Source organism: Lipophrys pholis (genome assembly GCF_963383615.2).
Source record: "Lipophrys pholis genome assembly, chromosome: 21".
NCBI lineage: Eukaryota > Metazoa > Chordata > Actinopteri > Blenniiformes > Blenniidae > Lipophrys > Lipophrys pholis.
The window spans coordinates 1,003,360-1,021,505 of record NC_137649.1 but is presented as its reverse complement, the minus strand read 5'-3'; the positions used below and the strand labels follow the sequence as shown (position 1 = coordinate 1,021,505).

Sequence of the window (18,146 nt, the reverse complement as noted above, 5' to 3'; positions counted from 1 at the left end):
AAGGATGTTTCAGGGCTGCAGAAGGGTTTTGGTTGAAAGCAGGAGAGAATAGATCCAAAGGCCTTCCAGACGGTGGAGGACAGTGTGTGTGTTTACCTGCATGATCTTGCCATCCTTGCCTCGGTACAGCGTGTAGAGCTGGTAGGCTTTAAAGTTGTGAGGAGGAGCACAGGAGTGGGGGGGGGCTCCTCGCAGTTTGGCTCTCCTCTTCAGAAATGCAGCGCTGTGCTTGTTCTCCTCCCTGCGACGCAGAGGATCCGACAGAGACGGCTGCAACGGCCACGTCACACGTTACTGCTCACTACTCCACCTCACATGACTCATCAGACGTCCGACAGCAGACCTTCCCACCTCCACCTGTCCACCTCCTCCCTCGTCCACCTCCACCTCCCTCTTCCTCCCCCCTTATCCTCCTCCTCCTCCCTCTTCCCTCCTCGTCTACCTCAACCTCCCTCTTCCCTCCTCCTCCTGCCCTGTCCACCACCACGTCTGTCCTCCATCCTCCTCCTCTTCAACCTCCCTCTTCCCTCCTCCACCTCCCTTTTCCTCCTCCACTTCCGTCCTCCTCCTCCTCCCTATCCCACCTTTTCTTTCTGCTTCCTGCTCTTCGGCCTCCTGCTGTTGGACTCCGGGGCCTGGGTGCGTTGGCACGCCACCTGCTCGCTGCTCTGGGAATCGTCTGCAGCTGAAGCACTGTCCTGCAGGAAACAGGAGGACAGGAAGCTTCAACACAGCATTTCCTGTGGAAAAACGTCTAAAGCCCACCACCTTGTCCCGCTTCGTCTGGCTGAGCCCATTGAAGACGCAGATGCTATCAATTTAAAATAACAATTTAAATCGATAATTTAATTAGGTTGTCACCAAACAGAAGGACCAGATGTATCATGATTACCGTACTTTCCGGACTATATACTCATGAGTAAGAGGAAAAAACACAGATACTGTAAGTAGCTCTGGACTATAACTTGCTAGTTGGAAATGTATTTCACTTTTCAATCCGTTAATCAGCTCCACAACAGCACACAGAGGTCTTTCACCGTCAATGAGGTGCTTATTATCACACAGAGCACCAGGGTGAATGCATGCGTGTGGCGTTCTAGATGGAAATACTTCCATCAAGTGTGGTGAGTGCCCTTTCATGCTCTTATTGTGAGGGAGCCATTTCCTGCTGCAAGCTGTTTCTCCGGCGCTCTTCACAGAAGCTGGGTGCACCCGCAGGTCATCAGGGTAATCACCACAGCTACTCAAGCCTCCCTGGTTCCCCCCCTTCCCCCCACTCCTCTGTACATACAATACCTTTGTTGTGCTACAAATATTATTTGCAGTTATCACACTGATCCAAATACTTTACAACTGTTATTAGACTAAACCAGCCTGAGCAGCTCTATCTAGACAGCAACATGATTTTCTAGATTAACCAGCCTGAGCGGCTCTATCTAGACAGTAAGATGATTTTCTAGATTAACCAGCCTGAGCAGCTCTATCTAGACAGTAACATGAAGCAGGAACATGAATTAACAAAGAAGCAACAACAAAAGAGGAACATGATCTTTAAAGTTTGAACAAATGATGACAGAGAACAAGCAACTTCAGAAGCTCCTTTAGTGAGGAGTGGAAGTGTGTGTGTGTGTGTGTGTGTGTGTGTGTGTGTGTGTGTGTGTGTGTGTGGGTGGGTGTGTGTGTGTGTGTGTGTGTGTGTGTGTGTGTGTGTGTCTGTGTGTGTGTGTGTGTGTGTGTGTGTGTGTGTCTGTGTGTGTGTGTGTGTGTGTGTGTGTGTGTGTGTGTCTGTGTGTGTGTGTGTGTGTGTCTGTGTGTGTGTGTGTGTGTGTGTGTCTGTGTGTGTGTGTGTGTGTGTGTGTGTGGTTTGTCCACTGGGTGTGACCGGAACTGTTGTGGGGGGACCCGTAGCGACACCCCGGGGTCCGAGGCCATCGGGCCCGGACACCGCCATCCCAGCAGACAGAAGCCCCCCAGTCCCGGGGAGGCCCCACCGTGATGCCTCTCGCCCCCCAGGCTGCCAGCCGGGCCCCCACCCGGCCACTGCGATATCCCACCCTCCACTAATCCAACAGCGAATGGGAAGGAGCACCGCACCCCAGGCCCCCAGGAGCGCCACGGAAGAGGGAGCGCGCCCCCCGCATTCCAGCCGTTCTCACCCCGGGCCGGGGCGGGACCCCAGCGGGAGGTTCCGGGGGGAGCCACATCTCCCATCCTCCCCCCACCCTGTGGAGTGTTGGATGTATGTAAGGGTGTGTCTTTGTGTTTTGAGGAGGTGGGTGCGATGTGTGTGTCTATGGTGCGGTTTAAAATTGGGGGGTAGCGGAGCCCGGGCGTTCTACCGCTGACAAGCGGCAGAACCCTGAAAGCGGCTTACCCCCTCAAGACCCTGCGTGACTAAGTGTGGTTAAAAATGTGGGTGGTGCAAAGTCGGGGGAGGGCACCGCCCCACTGTTCCCTATTGTGGAGTGATGTAAGGTGAGGTAAGGCAGGGAGGGTTCTGAGGGAGGGGGTCCCCCCATCGCTAGGACCTTGGCCCAGCTGGACCTCCCGCGCTGCCCCACCCCACCCCCGAGCGGCCGGCCTAGGACCCGGGGAACCAACCCCCCCCCCCCCCCCCGACAAGGCGCCGTAAGGGGACCCGGGCAGGGAGCCCCCACCCCACCCAACGGCCAGACAGCAGAGCGCAGGACCCGCAGGGCCCAGTGCGAGCCCGACTGGAAGCCAGTGGTTAGGGCACCCCCCCTCACACTCTCTATCTCACACACACACACACACCGAACACACACACACACACACACACACACACACACACCCTTCCATATATCAGGCCCTGGAGGTCACTCTCAGTCAGCTGTCCATCCAGAACCCGGAGCCCCACCGTCCCCCGCTCCCCCAGATCCAGGAGCGAGGCAGCAGGCGCCAGCCCGCCCCACCGGGGTAGGGAGGCAGATGGAGGACCCGCCCCGGGCGCCGCAGCGGGCACCCACACCGGAAAGGGGGAGGCCCCGCACCCCCAGGGCCCCAAACCCCCACCCCCGACCCCCCCCCAGCCCAGATCCCCCCCCCACCCACACACCCCAGGACTTCCCAGGACTTCCCAGGACTCCCCAGGCCAGCCCGCAGCCCCCCAGCACAGACACTCGCACCCCCCCGAGCCCACAGAGCCACCAACCACCCAAGCCAGTTTACTTTTTGTACCTTACAGGGAAACATCTCGTCTCTGGGCACCGACTGAGCTCGACCCTCCGCCTTCAGCTTGTCCCTCCTCTTCCTCACACTCCTGCCACGCACAAAACTCTGCATCTGAACACACACGCACACACACACGCATGCACACCCGCACGCGCACACACACACACACACACACACACACACACACACACACACACACACACACACACACACACACACACACACACACACACACACACACACACACAGATGATGGATCCTGACAGTGTGTTCCACAGACAGGACGCTGGGTGCTGAAGTGGAATTGTACCTGAGGAGCTTTGGTGAGCAGCAGAGCCACTTCTGGGTTGTTGTGTTCTCGGGCCTGATCCAAAGCCATCTGACCGGCCTGCACAAACACAACAGACACACCGGGAGTGTCAGGCGGGCTGTACCGACCCAGCAAAACAAGAGCAAACACACTTAAAACAATCTTTCTCTCGTTTGAATCTCATGACTCTTTTGTTAAACTTCCACACAGATTCGTGTGGTTATTTTCCTTCAGAATGTACAGAACAGGAAGGATTCAACCTGATGTCAGAAATGTGGGGCCACAGGGAGTGGCTACTGCTTCTGTAAAAAGGTCGATAGAGTTAAAATACCGGCCAAGGTCTTACTGTGTGGAGTTTGCATGTTCTCCCTCTCCCTGGTTTCCACCCACAGATAAGCATCTGGGGTCAATTAGTGACCCTAAATTTCTCCGAGGTGTGAATGTGAGTGTGTATGTGGTTGTTTGTCCCCGGGTACGTCCAAAAAGTCCCTCCCGTCTCCTTCTCTATCCGTCCTCCTTCACCCCGGAAGTGTTTAGTGTGGCGGCCATGATGAGGACTGTCTGAATTCTCAATAAGTAAAGGAAAGGAGTTTAGCCTAGGAACCACTGATGGTTCCTCTAGAACCTCCTTTAGCATAAGAACCAGCAGCATAGGAAGCCTCCTAACACCTTTCCTAATTCCTTTAGGAAGCCTCCTAACACCTTTCACTAACTCCTTTAGGAAGCCTCCTAACACCTTTCACTAACTCCTTTAGGAAGCCTCCTAATTCCTTTCCTTAACCCTGTGATGTCATCCAGGGGACTGTGGATCAAACTGTGGACTCAGAGCCACTCAGAACGATGGAGTATGGCTTTCAAAGGGTTTTTGAATAGTTCTCTTGTTGTGGAGCCTGTGGTGACCATAAAGCCATGGTTGGAGATGTAATCTAAATCTAACAAATCTCACTATTGGTATTAGTGAAGTGGTCTGACCTGATGATGGAGAGCTGTGAGCATTAGCCTCTGATCAGCAGAAACTCACTGATAATTGTTAGTGCTGAATGAACTCACTAGTGACGTACATTATTAATACTATTGTTGTACAGCACTACAAAAATAATTGTGTTCATATATTATGAGCCACTATCATTAAAATACTCTATAATCTGCCAATAACCACGAGATCTGACCTCAGATCAGGTTTCTCCAGCCTGAAGCTGGCAGTGTGTCCTGAACACATCTCACCTGAGGATCACCAGGAACACAGCTTATATATGTCTGGTGTCTTTGTAAGTTTTTCTTCAATGACATTGTCAGTTAGTGAAATAATACTGTTTTGCACTATTTAGAGCTGAGAGGGAACCTTTGTAACGTAACTGAGATCAGTTCTGGAGCACCATTAAATATCAATCTGCAGAGAGAAACTTAAAGCATCAAAATGAAGGATTTCTCCTCACTGATCAAAAGCTTTTCAATATGCTAGACGTAGTTTCTTTGAGGATTAGAGCAGGATTACCACATGGTGACACATAGTCCTGATAGTAGAAATCAGCAGCACCACAGTAAAGAGTGCTCACTATACTAATAGTGATGCACAAAGGGACTGACGTTGTTGCAGATGCGGCTGTCGGCTCCGGCCTCCAGCAGCAGGCGGACAGTCTTCCTATGATTCAGAGCAGCGGCCACATGCAGTGGTGAGTCTCCCACCTGCACGTCAGCAAGACAAAGTCACAAACACAAAACATGGAAACACGTGAAGCAAACAGTTTTAATCAGTGAGCGACAGAAACAGACTGAAGGTGTTCTAAGTGAGTAACAATAACACATAAAGCTGAGATCTCTGTGAGGTCTGAAGGTTTGTGTTGGACAGATTAACAAGAGGAAATAGTAGAGGAGGATGTGAAAAGGTCCAAAGTGATGATGGGTCTGCTTGAGACTGTCTTTGCAGTGAGGAACTCACCAGGTTTTTCTCCGACACGGAGCAGAAAGCTCCCAGCAGGATGCGGATCACAGCCACATGGTTGTAACGAGCCGCCACATGCAGACAGGTATCTCCAGCCTGGAACCGGCACCACAAACAACACCAGAACTAAACATGGCACCAAATAACTCAACCTCTGCATGAGCAAGAAGCAGTTTGCTTCTCTGTACATTCTATCAGATAAAAGTAAAGAACTGAAGCGAGTCCCTCCTCCTCTACTGAGACCCCCCGAGGCTCCAAAGCACTGGCTTTAGACCATTTTGTGTCATTAGGTGAAAGTTTATTTATATAGTGTTTTGATCAAATGATGGTGGTGTCAAATTACAAGCACTTGATGAAACCAATGAAGTGACTTTCTGGAAGGAAAAAAGAAAAGTGACTTTGAGGATGCCAGGCAGTCTGGAGGGCCGGAGAGGATTCTTTTCTTTGTACTGATTAACAACATGAGTGACTGACAGGAAATTAAACCAATTGGACCACCTGAGTTCAGGTCCAGGTCTTTGCACTGACGTCTTGTCAGTCACTGAGTCGCTTGGGTTCTTCTACAGAACCCGAGTTGTCTTATGAACAATACTGAACAATACTGAACAATACTGAACAATACTGTGTTGGGGCGGTCTGGAGAGGAGGGGTGTAGGAGGGTGGGCCAGAGAGCCCAGGCCGGGCCAGAGAGCCCAGGGTGGGCCAGAGAGCCCAGGCCGGGCCAGAGAGCCCAGGGTGGACCAGAGAGCCCAGGCCGGGCCAGAGAGCCCAGGGTGGACCAGAGAGCCCAGGGTGGACCAGAGAGCCCAGGCTGGGCCAGAGAGCCCAGGGTGGACCAGAGAACCCAGGGTGGACCAGAGAACCCATGGTGGACCAGAGAGCCCAGGGTAGGCCAGAGAGCCCAGGGTGGACCAGAGAGCCCAGGCCGGGCCAGAGAGCCCAGGGTGGACTAGAGAGCCCAGGGTGGACCAGAGAGCCCAGGCTGGGCCAGAGAGCCCAGGGTGGACCAGAGAGCCCAGGGTGGACCAGAGAGCCCAGGCCGGGCCAGAGAGCCCAGGGTGGGCCAGAGAGCCCAGGCCGGGCCAGAGAGCCCAGGCCGGGCCAGAGAGCCCAGGGTGGACCAGAGAGCCCAGGCCGGGCCAGAGAGCCCAGGGTGGACCAGAGAGCCCAGGCCGGGCCAGAGAGCCCAGGGTGGACCAGAGAGCCCAGGCCGGGCCAGAGAGCCCAGGCCGGGCCAGAGAGCCCAGGGTGGACCAGAGAGCCCAGGCCGGGCTTCGTCTGCTCAAAGAAGACCTGAGAAATTGCCTTTGAGATGATTTGAGGGAAACTCTGTTGAAAAAAGTGTGGAACTGAAAATGTTGCAGTGATCCTGAATCAGCCGGCAGTAAAGAACATGTAGGTACGCTAAATGTAAATGAATTTCTTCCTGTTACCGTCAGAACATCTCAGCCGACAAACAATCTTTTTTTTCATTTTATTCTTAAATTGAAAACCTTTAAAGTTTTATAAAGAGAACAAAGTATATAAAACCAGAATCAACAGCACAGAACAATGAGGTCAGTGAGTCAGATGAAACGATGGTGGATCAGAAAGATAAGAAGTAAACAGTATTATTACTCTATGGAGCATGGGGTAATCTGTGGGAGAGGGGAAGGGACTGGGGGGCAGAGAAAGTCTCTCCATTCTTAGATTAGACATGTCCATGGAGTAGAGACAAACAGAGACAGGGTATGTTATAAAAGATCGTAAGCAGTGATAACAGATTGTAAGTTACTTTGGAAACTCCTTGTCTGTTACTACAGAGTCTCAGGGACAATGTCAGTCTTTCCATTTTGTATTTTACCGTGGCTGTTCATCTCAACTGGGAAGATCAGTTGATAAGTTAAGCAAAAATACAGTTTGGAAGTTAAACTCAATGTCAAAACCAGGAATTGATTTTATTTCTTTGTGTCAGGTCTCTGTGTCTGCCGGTGTCTCAGCTCGTGTTTCCTATCAACCAATGGCCTCCTCCCTCTGTGTGCTCCCATCGTGGACTTCCACCTGTGTCCACCCCTCCCAGTGTATTTAAACTCCTCTCCCTCTGTTGTCCTTGTCGGGTCGTCTCGTCTCTTGTCTCTTGTCTCTCGTCTCTCACCTGGGCTCCTGTGTCCCTGCGTCCTCCTCGTGTTCCCTGGACTTTGTTTCAATAAACCTGGTTTTTACGGAACTTCCTGAGTCTGCGTCGGGGTCCACCCTGATAACCCCGACACTTTGCCTACCTTCAACCAGTAAACACCAAAAGATATGACCATGGTCCAAACACCAACATCTTATTGTAATACGACATAAAGTCAGCACACGACAGAAGCTTTGAGGAGCAACCGAGGGAATCTGTCTGCTGCTCCAACAAAAACTTCGGAGGAACCTCCAGACCAAAGGTATGGCAGAAAACAGGTTGACCAGAAGTTCCTTAAAGCTGCCTCAAATTAGAGTACTGACATTTTTGTAACATCCTAGCAGATTGTGTTGTGTTTGGCTTTAGTCTTGAGGACACTCTGATCAGACGTCAGCTGGGAACTGAAGGACTTACGTGGTTCTTGTTGTCGGGCCGGGATCCCCCCAGGAGCAGAACCCTGGAGCTTTGAGCGTGACCGTTCTGACAGGAGAGGTGCAGAGCCATGTTTCCTGCCTGCAGAGGCAGACAGAAGACATTCATGGGGCTTTTCCACCAAAAAGAACCAGGTGCTATTTCAGGGCCGGTGTCAGGGCCAGTTCTGAAATGCCCTACTTAGACCCGGTGGTTCCATTGTCAACAGAGCCAAGTGGGAGCCACGCCATTACGTCACTCCAAAACGTTGTACGTCACTGATTTCACCAATGGAGTGTGCCTACAGGTACGAGGAGACGGACTGTACCAGTGGTTTGGTCCAGGTCGTTCCATCTAGTCTGACCTGAACCTCGGATGAAAACATTGAGTCTCCTTGTCGCTCTATTGGTGTTTGTTCACGTCAGTCTTGTTTTAGTCCGGAGCCCCGGAGCAGACATAGAGAAACAAATAAATAAAAATAACACATGAATGAGTTTGGCTCTTATTTTTCACCATTCCAACATTCCATAGTGACTTTCTGCTCCTTTCACTTTATTTCTGGACGTGTCTGAATCAAAAGCTTCAACATGGAGGAATGGAGGTGTAGAATGATAGAACGCTGCTCTACAGCCGTTTCCATGGTAACCTAGGTAAACACTCTGATTAAAGTTCTCTTTCACATGAAGACATTAAAAGGATGCTTCTTTTAGAACCTCCTTTAGCCTCGGAACCACTGATGCTTCATTTAGAACCCCCTTTAGCCTAGGAACCACTGATGCTTCCTTTAGAACCTCCTTTAGCCTAGGAACCACTGATGCTTCCTTTAGAACCTCCTTTAGCATCAGAACCACTGATGCTTCCTTTAGAACCTCCTTTAGTCTAGGAACCACTGATGCTTCCTTTAGAACCTCATTTAGCCTAGGAACCACTGATGCTTCCTTTAGAACCTCCTTTAGCATCAGAACCACTGATCCTTCCTTTAGAACCTCCTTTAGCCTCGGAACCACTGATGCTTCCATTAGAACCTCCTTTAGCCTAGGAACCACTGATGCTTCCTTTAGAACCTCCTTTAGCATCAGAACCACTGATGCTTTCTTTAGAACCTCCTTTAGCCTAGGAACCACTGATGCTTCCTTTAGAACCTCCTTTAGAATCAGAACCACTGATGCTTCCTTTAGAACCTCCTTTAGCATCAGAACCACTGATGCTTCCTTTAGAACCTCCTTTAGTCTGGGAACCACTGATGCTTCCTTTAGAACCTCCTTTAGCCTAGGAACCACTGATGCTTCCTTTAGAACCTCCTTTAGCATCAGAACCACTGATGCTTCCTTTAGAACCTCCTTTAGCCTAGGAACCACTGATGCTTCCTTTAGAACCTCCTTTAGCATCAGAACCACTGATCCTTCCTTTAGAACCTCCTTTAGCCTCGGAACCACTGATGCTTCCATTAGAACCTCCTTTAGCCTAGGAACCACTGATGCTTCTTTTAGAACCTCCTTTAGCCTCGGAACCACTGATGCTTCCATTAGAACCTCCTTTAGCCTAGGAACCACTGATGCTTCCTTTAGAACCTCCTTTAGCCTAGGAACCACTGATGCTTCCTTTAGAACCTCCTTTAGAATCAGAACCACTGATGCTTCCTTTAGAACCTCCTTTAGAATCAGAACCACTGATGCTTCCTTTAGAACCTCCTTTAGCCTAAGAACCACTGATGTCTCCTTTACCAAAGGAGACCAGCTCATGTTCCCCCACAATTCCTTACGGTGACAACATTTAAAGGAACCCGCTCATCGGAGCGTTCAGGGAAACTCAGGATGACTGAAAAAGGAGCAGATCATGTAAGTTACCAAAGTAATAATCTGCCTAGAACCACTTGAAATCATCTAGAACCCAGATGAACTTTCTGTAGTTCATTTTCAGAAACTTGTAGTTCTTTCCCCACCATGGCAGACGTCACTAACTTGCCTCCTTTAGGAAGTCTCCTAACACCCTTCCTTAACTCCTTTAGGAAGCCTCCTAACACCCTTCCTTAACTCCTTTAGGAAGCCTCCTAACACCCTTCACTGACTCCTTTAGGAAGTCTCCTAACACCTTTCCTTAACTCCTTTAGGAAGTCTCCTAACACCCTTCCTTAACTCCTTTAGGAAGCCTCCTAACACCCTTCCTTAACTCCTTTAGGAAGCCTCCTAACACCCTTCACTGACTCCTTTAGGAAGCCTCCTAACACCTTTCCTTAACTCCTTTAGGAAGTCTCCTAACACCCTTCCTTAACTCCTTTAGGAAGCCTCCTAACACCCTTCCTTAACTCCTTTAGGAAGCCTCCTAACACCCTTCACTGACTCCTTTAGGAAGTCTCCTAACACCTTTCCTTAACTCCTTTAGGAAGTCTCCTAACACCCTTCCTTAACTCCTTTAGGAAGCCTCCTAACACCCTTCCTTAACTCCTTTAGGAAGCCTCCTAACACCCTTCACTGACTCCTTTAGGAAGCCTCCTAACACCTTTCCTTAACTCCTTTAGGAAGTCTCCTAACACCTTTCCTAACTCCTTTAGGAAGCCTCCTAACACCCTTCACTAACTCCTTTAGGAAGCCTCCTAACACCTTTCCTTAACCCCGTGATGTCATCCAGGGGGTTAAGGTAAAGTCCATAGATAAGGAGATAGGAGAAACAATTCGGACGTAACCCTGCAGAAGAAAGACGACGGCTCCCTGCTACCTGTTACCTGTTACCTGTTACCTGTTACCTGTTACCTGTTACCTGCTACCTGTTACCTGTTACCTGCTACCTGTTACCTGTTACCTGTTACCTGTTACCTGTTACCTGTTACCTGTTACTTGTTACCTGCTACCTGTTACCTGCTCCCTGTTGCCTGCTACCTGCTACCTGCTCCCTGTTACCTGCCCCCTGTTACCTGCTACCTGCTACCTGCTCCCTGTTACCTGTTGCCTGCTCCCTGTTACCTGCTCCCTGTTACCTGCTCCCTGTTACATGTTACCTGCTCCCTGTTACCTGCTACCTGTTACCTGTTACCTGCTACCTGCTACCTGTTACCTGCTACCTGTTACCTGCTCCATGTTACATGTTACCTGCTCCCTGTTACCTGCTACCTGTTACCTGCTCCCTGTTACCTGCTACCTGTTACCTACTCCCTGCTACCTGTTACCTGCTCCCTGTTACCTGCTACCTGTTACCTACTCCCTGCTCCCTGTTACCTGCTACCTGTTACCTACTCCCTGCTACCTGTTACCTGCTACCTGTTACCTACTCCCTGCTACCTGTTACCTGCTACCTGTTACCTGCTACCTGTTACCTGCTCCCTGTCACCTGCTACCTGTTACCTACTCCCTGCTACCTGTTACCTGCTACCTGTTACCTGCTCCCTGTTGCCTGCTACCTGCTCCCTGTTACCTGCCCCCTGTTACCTGCTACCTGTTACCTGCTCCCTGTTGCCTGCTACCTGCTCCCTGTTACCTGCCCCCCTGTTACCTGCTACCTGTTACCTGTTACCTATTACCTGTTACCTGTTACCTGTTACCTGCTACCTGTTACCTGTTACCTGCTCCCTGTTACCTGTTACCTGCTACCTGTTACCTGCTCCCTGTTGCCTGCTACCTGCTCCCTGTTACCTGCCCCCTGTTACCTGCTACCTGTTACCTGCTCCCTGTTGCCTGCTACCTGCTCCCTGTTACCTGCCCCCCTGTTACCTGCTACCTGTTACCTGTTACCTATTACCTGTTACCTGTTACCTGTTACCTGCTCCCTGTTACCTGCTCCCTGTTACCTGCTCCCTGTTACATGTTACCTGCTCCCTGTTACCTGCTACCTGTTACCTGCTCCCTGTTGCCTGCTACCTGCTCCCTGTTACCTGCCCCCCTGTTACCTGCTACCTGTTACCTGTTACCTATTACCTGTTACCTGTTACCTGCTCCCTGTTACCTGCTCCCTGTTACCTGCTCCCTGTTACATGTTACCTGCTCCCTGTTACCTGCTACATGTTACCTGCTACCTGTTACCTGCTCCATGTTACATGTTACCTGCTCCCTGTTACCTGCTACCTGTTACCTGCTCCCTGTTACCTGCTACCTGTTACCTACTCCCTGCTACCTGTTACCTGCTACCTGTTACCTGCTACCTGCTCCCTGTTACCTGCTACCTGTTACCTACTCCCTGCTACCTGTTACCTGCTACCTGTTACCTACTCCCTGCTACCTGTTACCTGCTACCTGTTACCTGCTACCTGTTACCTGCTACCTGTTACCTGCTCCCTGTTGCCTGCTACCTGCTCCCTGTTACCTGCCCCCTGTTACCTGCTACCTGTTACCTGCTACCTGTTACCTGCTACCTGCTATCTGTTACCTGTTACCTGCTCCATGTTACATGTTACCTGCTCCCTGTTACCTGCTCCCTGTTACCTGCTACCTGTTACCTGCTCCCTGTTACCTGCTACCTGTTACCTACTCCCTGCTACCTGTTACCTGCTACCTGTTACCTGCTCCCTGTTGCCTGCTACCTGCTCCCTGTTACCTGCCCCCTGTTACCTGCTACCTGTTACCTGCTCCCTGTTGCCTGCTACCTGCTCCCTGTTACCTGCCCCCCTGTTACCTGCTCCCTGTTACCTGCTCCCTGTTACCTGCTCCCTGTTACCTGCTACCTGCTCCCTGTTACCTGCTCCCTGTTACATGTTACCTGCTCCCTGTTACCTGCTCCCTGTTACCTGCTACCTGTTACCTGCTCCCTGTTACCTGCTACCTGCTCCCTGTTACCTGCTCCCTGTTACATGTTACCTGCTCCCTGTTACCTGCCCCCTGTTACCTGCTACCTGTTACCTGCTACCTGTTGCCTGCTACCTGCTCCCTGTTACCTGCCCCCTGTTACCTGCTACCTGTTACCTGCTACCTGTTACCTGCTCCCTGTTACCTGCTACCTGTTACCTGCTACCTGCTACCTGTTACCTGCTCCCTGTTACCTGCTACCTGTTACCTGCTACCTGTTACCTGTTACCTGCTACCTGTTACCTGCTACCTGTTACCTGTTACCTGTTACCTGCTACCTGCTACCTGTTACCCGCTACCTGCTACCCGCTACCTGTTACCTGCTACCTGTTACCTGTTACCTGCTACCCGTTACCCGTTACCCGCTACCTGCTACCCGCTACCTGTTACCTGCTACCTGCTACCTGTTACCTGCTCCCTGTTACCTGTTACCTGCTCCCTGTTACCTACTCCCTGCTACCTGTTACCTGCTACCTGTTACCTGCTCCCTGTTGCCTGCTACCTGCTCCCTGTTACCTGCCCCCTGTTACCTGCTACCTGTTACCTGTTACCTGCTCCCTGTTACCTGCTACCTGTTACCTGCTACCTGCTCCCTGTTACCTGCTACCTGTTACCTGCTACCTGTTACCTACTCCCTGCTACCTGTTACCTGCTACCTGTTACCTGCTCCCTGTTGCCTGCTACCTGCTCCCTGTTACCTGCCCCCTGTTACCTGCTACCTGTTACCTGTTACCTGCCCCCTGTTACCTGCTACCTGTTACCTGTTACCTGCTCCCTGTTACCTGCTACCTGTTACCTGCTACCTGCTCCCTGTTACCTGCTACCTGCTACCTGCTCCCTGTTACCTGCTACCTGTTACCTGCTACCTGTTACCTACTCCCTGCTACCTGTTACCTGCTACCTGTTACCTGCTACCTGTTACCTGTTACCTGTTACCTGTTACCTGTTACCTGTTACCTGCTACCTGTTACCTACTCCCTGCTACCTGTTACCTGCTACCTGCTCCCTGTTACCTGCTACCTGTTACCTGCTACCTGTTACCTGCTACCTGTTACCTGCTACCTGTTACCTGCTCCCTGTTACCTGTTACCTGTTACCTGCTACCTGCTACCTGTTACCTGTTACCTGTTACCTGTTACCTGTTACCTGTTACCTGCTACCTGCTACCTGCTACCCGTTACCCGTTACCCGCTACCTGCTACCCGCTACCTGTTACCTGCTACCTGCTGTTTCTTCTGGAGATTTCTTGTTTCCAGCTGCTCAGGTACCGCTGTGACCATGAATCCCTCCTTTCCCTTGCCAATCACACTAACTGCTCATTGGGACCCGCGAGTACCAACAGAACTGAAGTGCACATTTTATTTAGGTGCTCAGTGTGGAGCGAAGCGGCCAGCTAGTATTTGGTCAGCGTACCAGAGCATGGAAGCAGATCTGTAACGGAGCTGCTGGACCCCTTGACAGGGTGTGTTTAAAGGGTGAAGGTGTGTGTGGGCCCACACAACAGTTTGAATTCTTTTAGTGATTCGCTGGGTGACAAAACTGGTATTATTTGGTTTTATAAAAGGTACATTCTGAGTTTCTCCATCCATCCATCCATTTTCTTCCGCTTATCCGGGGCCGGGTCGCGGGGGCAGCAGTCTAAGCAAGGAAGCCCAGACGTCCCTCGCCCCAGACACGTCCTCCAGCTCCTCCGGTGGGACCCCAAGGCGTTCCCAGGCCAGCCGAAAGACATAGTCTCTCCAGCGTGTCCTAGGTCTGCCCCGAGGCCTCCTACCGGAGGGACATGCCCGGAACACCTCCCGAGGGAGGCGTCCATGGGGCATCCGAAACAGATGCCCGAGCCACCTCAGCTGGCTCCTCTGGATGTGGAGGAGCAGCGGCTCTACGAGCTCCTCCCTGGTGACTGAGCTCCTCACCCTATCTCTAAGGGTGCGCCCAGCCACTCTACGGAGGAAACTCATTTCAGCCGCTTGTATCTGGGATCTCCTTCTTTCGGTCATGACCCAAAGCTCATGACCATAGGTGAGGGTAGGAAGGAAGATCAACTGGCTCATGACCATAGGTGAGGGGAGGAACGAAGATCGACTGGTAAATCCAGAGCCTCGCCTTTTGGCTTCGCTCCTTCTTCACCACGACGGACCGATACAGCGACCGCATAACTACAGACGCTGCACCGATCCGCCTGTCGATCTCACGCTCCATCTTCCCCCCACTCGTGAACAAGACCCCGAGATACTTGAACTCCTCCACCTGGGACATTCTGAGTTTAGAAGATTATAATTTGATTTAGGGAGGAATTCAAGGTTTGTTTAAGGTAAATGGTTAAAACCATTTGATTTACAAAGGTTCAAAAAGGCAATTTCAGTTAAAAGACATTATTTAATGAAAGTTTAAATGATTCTTGTTTATCTTATTTACAATGGTTTAATATAAAATATTTTTGGTTTCATTTTTGATGAACAATTAAACTGTTTTGATTTATTTCTTTTCTTTTCCTTAATAAATATAAGACCAGAAACTTTGGCATTTCAGTTCAGTTCTTGTTGTGTCCTTTTTGAGTAATTTGTTACCGAAGCGCCATCGCATTGTACTGGCCACTTCCAGTACACTAGTATAGCTGCATGAGATTGGGATTACAATTGCAACAGGTGCTATTCTCGTCTTTATATGATAGAGCTTCAGTGGAGGAGGAAACAAACAGATCAATCACATACCAATTAGACACTCAGAGACTCAGTCAATCACACCTGAGCATTTCAGGTTGCTTCAGGTTCTATGCCTTCAAATACTTCCTGTGTTCTTAAAACAATCAACTACAGTCTCCTGCAAAGAACAGGCTCATCAGTGACCAGCTTCGATCGGAGTGTACTACTCTCCAACCAACCAGTCAGTTTACACTGTTGATCATATCACACAGGGAGTATACGTTTACCACGTGAAACATTGAGTTTTCAGAGTTGATTCAGTTCCTCTACAGACACTTGATCTGCTTCTATTACAACTTGCAGGAGAGGAAGATCAATCACCTTGTTTTTGGCGTGAACATTGGCTCCAGCCTTCACCAACAGTTTGACCGACTGACTGAAGCCATGCCAGGACACCTCATGGAGCGCCGTGTTTCCATCCTGACAGGAGGAAGCACCAGAGTGTCATTAACATCCATCCATCCATCATCCATCCATCCATCCATCCATCCATCCATCCATCCATCCATCCATCCATCCATCATCCATCCATCCATCCATCCATCCATCCAGTGCAGGGTTGCTGAGATTATTAAGATCATTTTATTTCCAGGTACTGGAGTTCCAGGTAGGTTTCTATAGAAAAGGACCTGAACTACTGCGGATATACTTGAACTGTCATTACGGACATTTTCACTCAGACTTGAATGATGAACAATATTTGAGAAATTGTCTTTTTCTGGTTTTCTCTGATGTACAAACCATTTCAGAGAAAACAGTGGCCGCACCAAACAGCAGAAACATGATGGAATGATGTGGGCAGCCAGCTGTTAGCAAACAGAGGTCACATCAGGATCTATTCATGGCGCAGAGGCAGAGAATTACAGGCAAATCTTCACAAACTATTTGAATTCCAGGCCACTCAAGGTGTTCTTCTTCAGGATGTTTCTTTCATATATTAAATAGAAACTAGGTTCATATGATTCACATTGTGAGAAGCCACATTTAAAGAATATCACAACAAACCAGAGGCAGGGGGTAAAACATCATTTCAGGAGGTAATTTTAAAATCCATGATTAATGATTTCTATATAATATAGCAGCTATTGCTAGTCTCCCTTTGAAAATCATCAAATGTGCAGAGAGAGGCTCAGCCAACAGGAAAACCCACCAACTGACCAACCTGTGAGACCCAGGTGAGTCAGTGATTATCCTGTGGACACATTCAAATGGAAACCTTTCAGTAGAACCCTCATGCTCTTATTTCTCTTCACCACAGCCAGATGTTGATGAAGATTCAAAAGGTCACAAACAAAAGAAAGTTCCTTCTTTAAATGTGTTTCACACCTCCAACGTAAAACCGACTTCAATAAAAAACTAAACTGTTTTAAGGTCATAATAAGTAATGTTGCATTATCATAACCTTTTGTAGAACTTTTGTTGGAATGTGGATCTGTTCATTCTTTTTTATAATTCCAAACTAATTACAAGTCTTTAGTGAACTTATTGTGATCGTCGGTTGGCCCACCCAAACACCTTCAGGGTCCATCAGTGGGCCAGAACCAGACTTTGGGAACCACGACAACTTCAGCCTGACCTGCTGCTTTGTGCTCCCAGTTATCATTTCTACATCTCAGTGTTTGTGGTAGCGTTTGTTGTTTTTTAGGATTATGTGCTTCTGTTTTGCATGCATGGATTGAATTTTTAATTTCAACAAGTCATAACTTTAATTTGAATCTTGAATAAATGGTTCATCAAAATGTGTTTCAAAACGTGCTTCTACTTCCAGTAAAGAGACAATAAAGCTGTTAAACAGGCAAGGTAAGACCAGGTTAAATGTTATCGGTCGGGGGATTTGTTTGTATTGCAGGGGTTGGTGTAAATAGTGTATGTCCTCTATTGTTTGATTTTAATTAAATAATTGTTGTCTTAAATGTACGAGGACCACGGATGGAAAGTAGTCCATGGCTCAGTCCGGGGCATTTACACAAAGAGACTAGTGAGTCATCAATGTTCACTGTCCTCTGCAAATAAAATAAAAAAAGAAAAGAAAAATACAGGCCTGATTTTTTTTGTGTGTTTTAAAGAAATTTCTAAAAGCCGACATTAAGAGAGTCTTGTTGTTATGGTTCCTACTTTGTGTTTGGATCTTAGAAGAAAAGAAAGTCCACATTCAGGACAGACGCCTGCTGACCACAGTCCTCCATCGGAAAGGTTCATTCTCAATATCATTTCTACTTAAAAAAGGAAAGTTTCCACCTGCACCAGAATGGTTTTACACAATTATCTCCCAACCACCAGTTCATGTTTAAAACTCTGACTCAACCTACCTTGAGTTTAAAACCCGAGTTAGGTGTGTGTGTACCTTGTCCTGCCTGTCCAGTGTGCAGCCCTCCTGGATGAGAGCGCCGATAACGTTGCTGTTTCCCACCACAGCAGCTCGGTGTAGTGCTGTCTGATCCCCCTGAAAACACACACACACACACACACACACACACACACACACACACACACACACACACACACACACACACACACACACACACACACACACACACACACACACACACACACACTGTACAGAACCGCAGCAAACACTGAGGAACAAGAAGTGAAACCACCAGCAAGGATCCACGACACATTAGGAAAATCTTGCAGCTCCAACAAATTCAAATTATTT

The 18,146-nt window shown here is 49.4% G+C and overlaps 1 protein-coding gene across 6 annotated transcripts in view; it reads right to left on the bottom strand.

Annotated features, from left to right (window-relative positions):
* The window catches only part of ankrd6b (ankyrin repeat domain 6b), a gene marked incomplete at its 5' end in the record, with an annotated part of 68,640 nt that overhangs the window by 11,014 nt on the left and 39,480 nt on the right, over window positions 1–18,146 (bottom strand). For 3 of the 6 annotated variants that reach the window (XM_080491450.1, XM_080491451.1, XM_080491452.1), the window contains 9 exons: window positions 97–270; window positions 585–698; window positions 3,199–3,303; window positions 3,503–3,580; window positions 5,090–5,188; window positions 5,442–5,540; window positions 8,014–8,112; window positions 15,809–15,907; window positions 17,832–17,930. In XM_080491450.1, the coding sequence (XP_080347576.1) occupies window positions 97–270; window positions 585–698; window positions 3,199–3,303; window positions 3,503–3,580; window positions 5,090–5,188; window positions 5,442–5,540; window positions 8,014–8,112; window positions 15,809–15,907; window positions 17,832–17,930 (966 nt within the window). The remainder of the gene's footprint in view (window positions 1–96; window positions 271–584; window positions 699–3,198; window positions 3,304–3,502; window positions 3,581–5,089; window positions 5,189–5,441; window positions 5,541–8,013; window positions 8,113–15,808; window positions 15,908–17,831; window positions 17,931–18,146) is intronic. The other 3 variants (XM_080491453.1, XM_080491455.1, XM_080491454.1) reach the window with 2 other exon arrangements.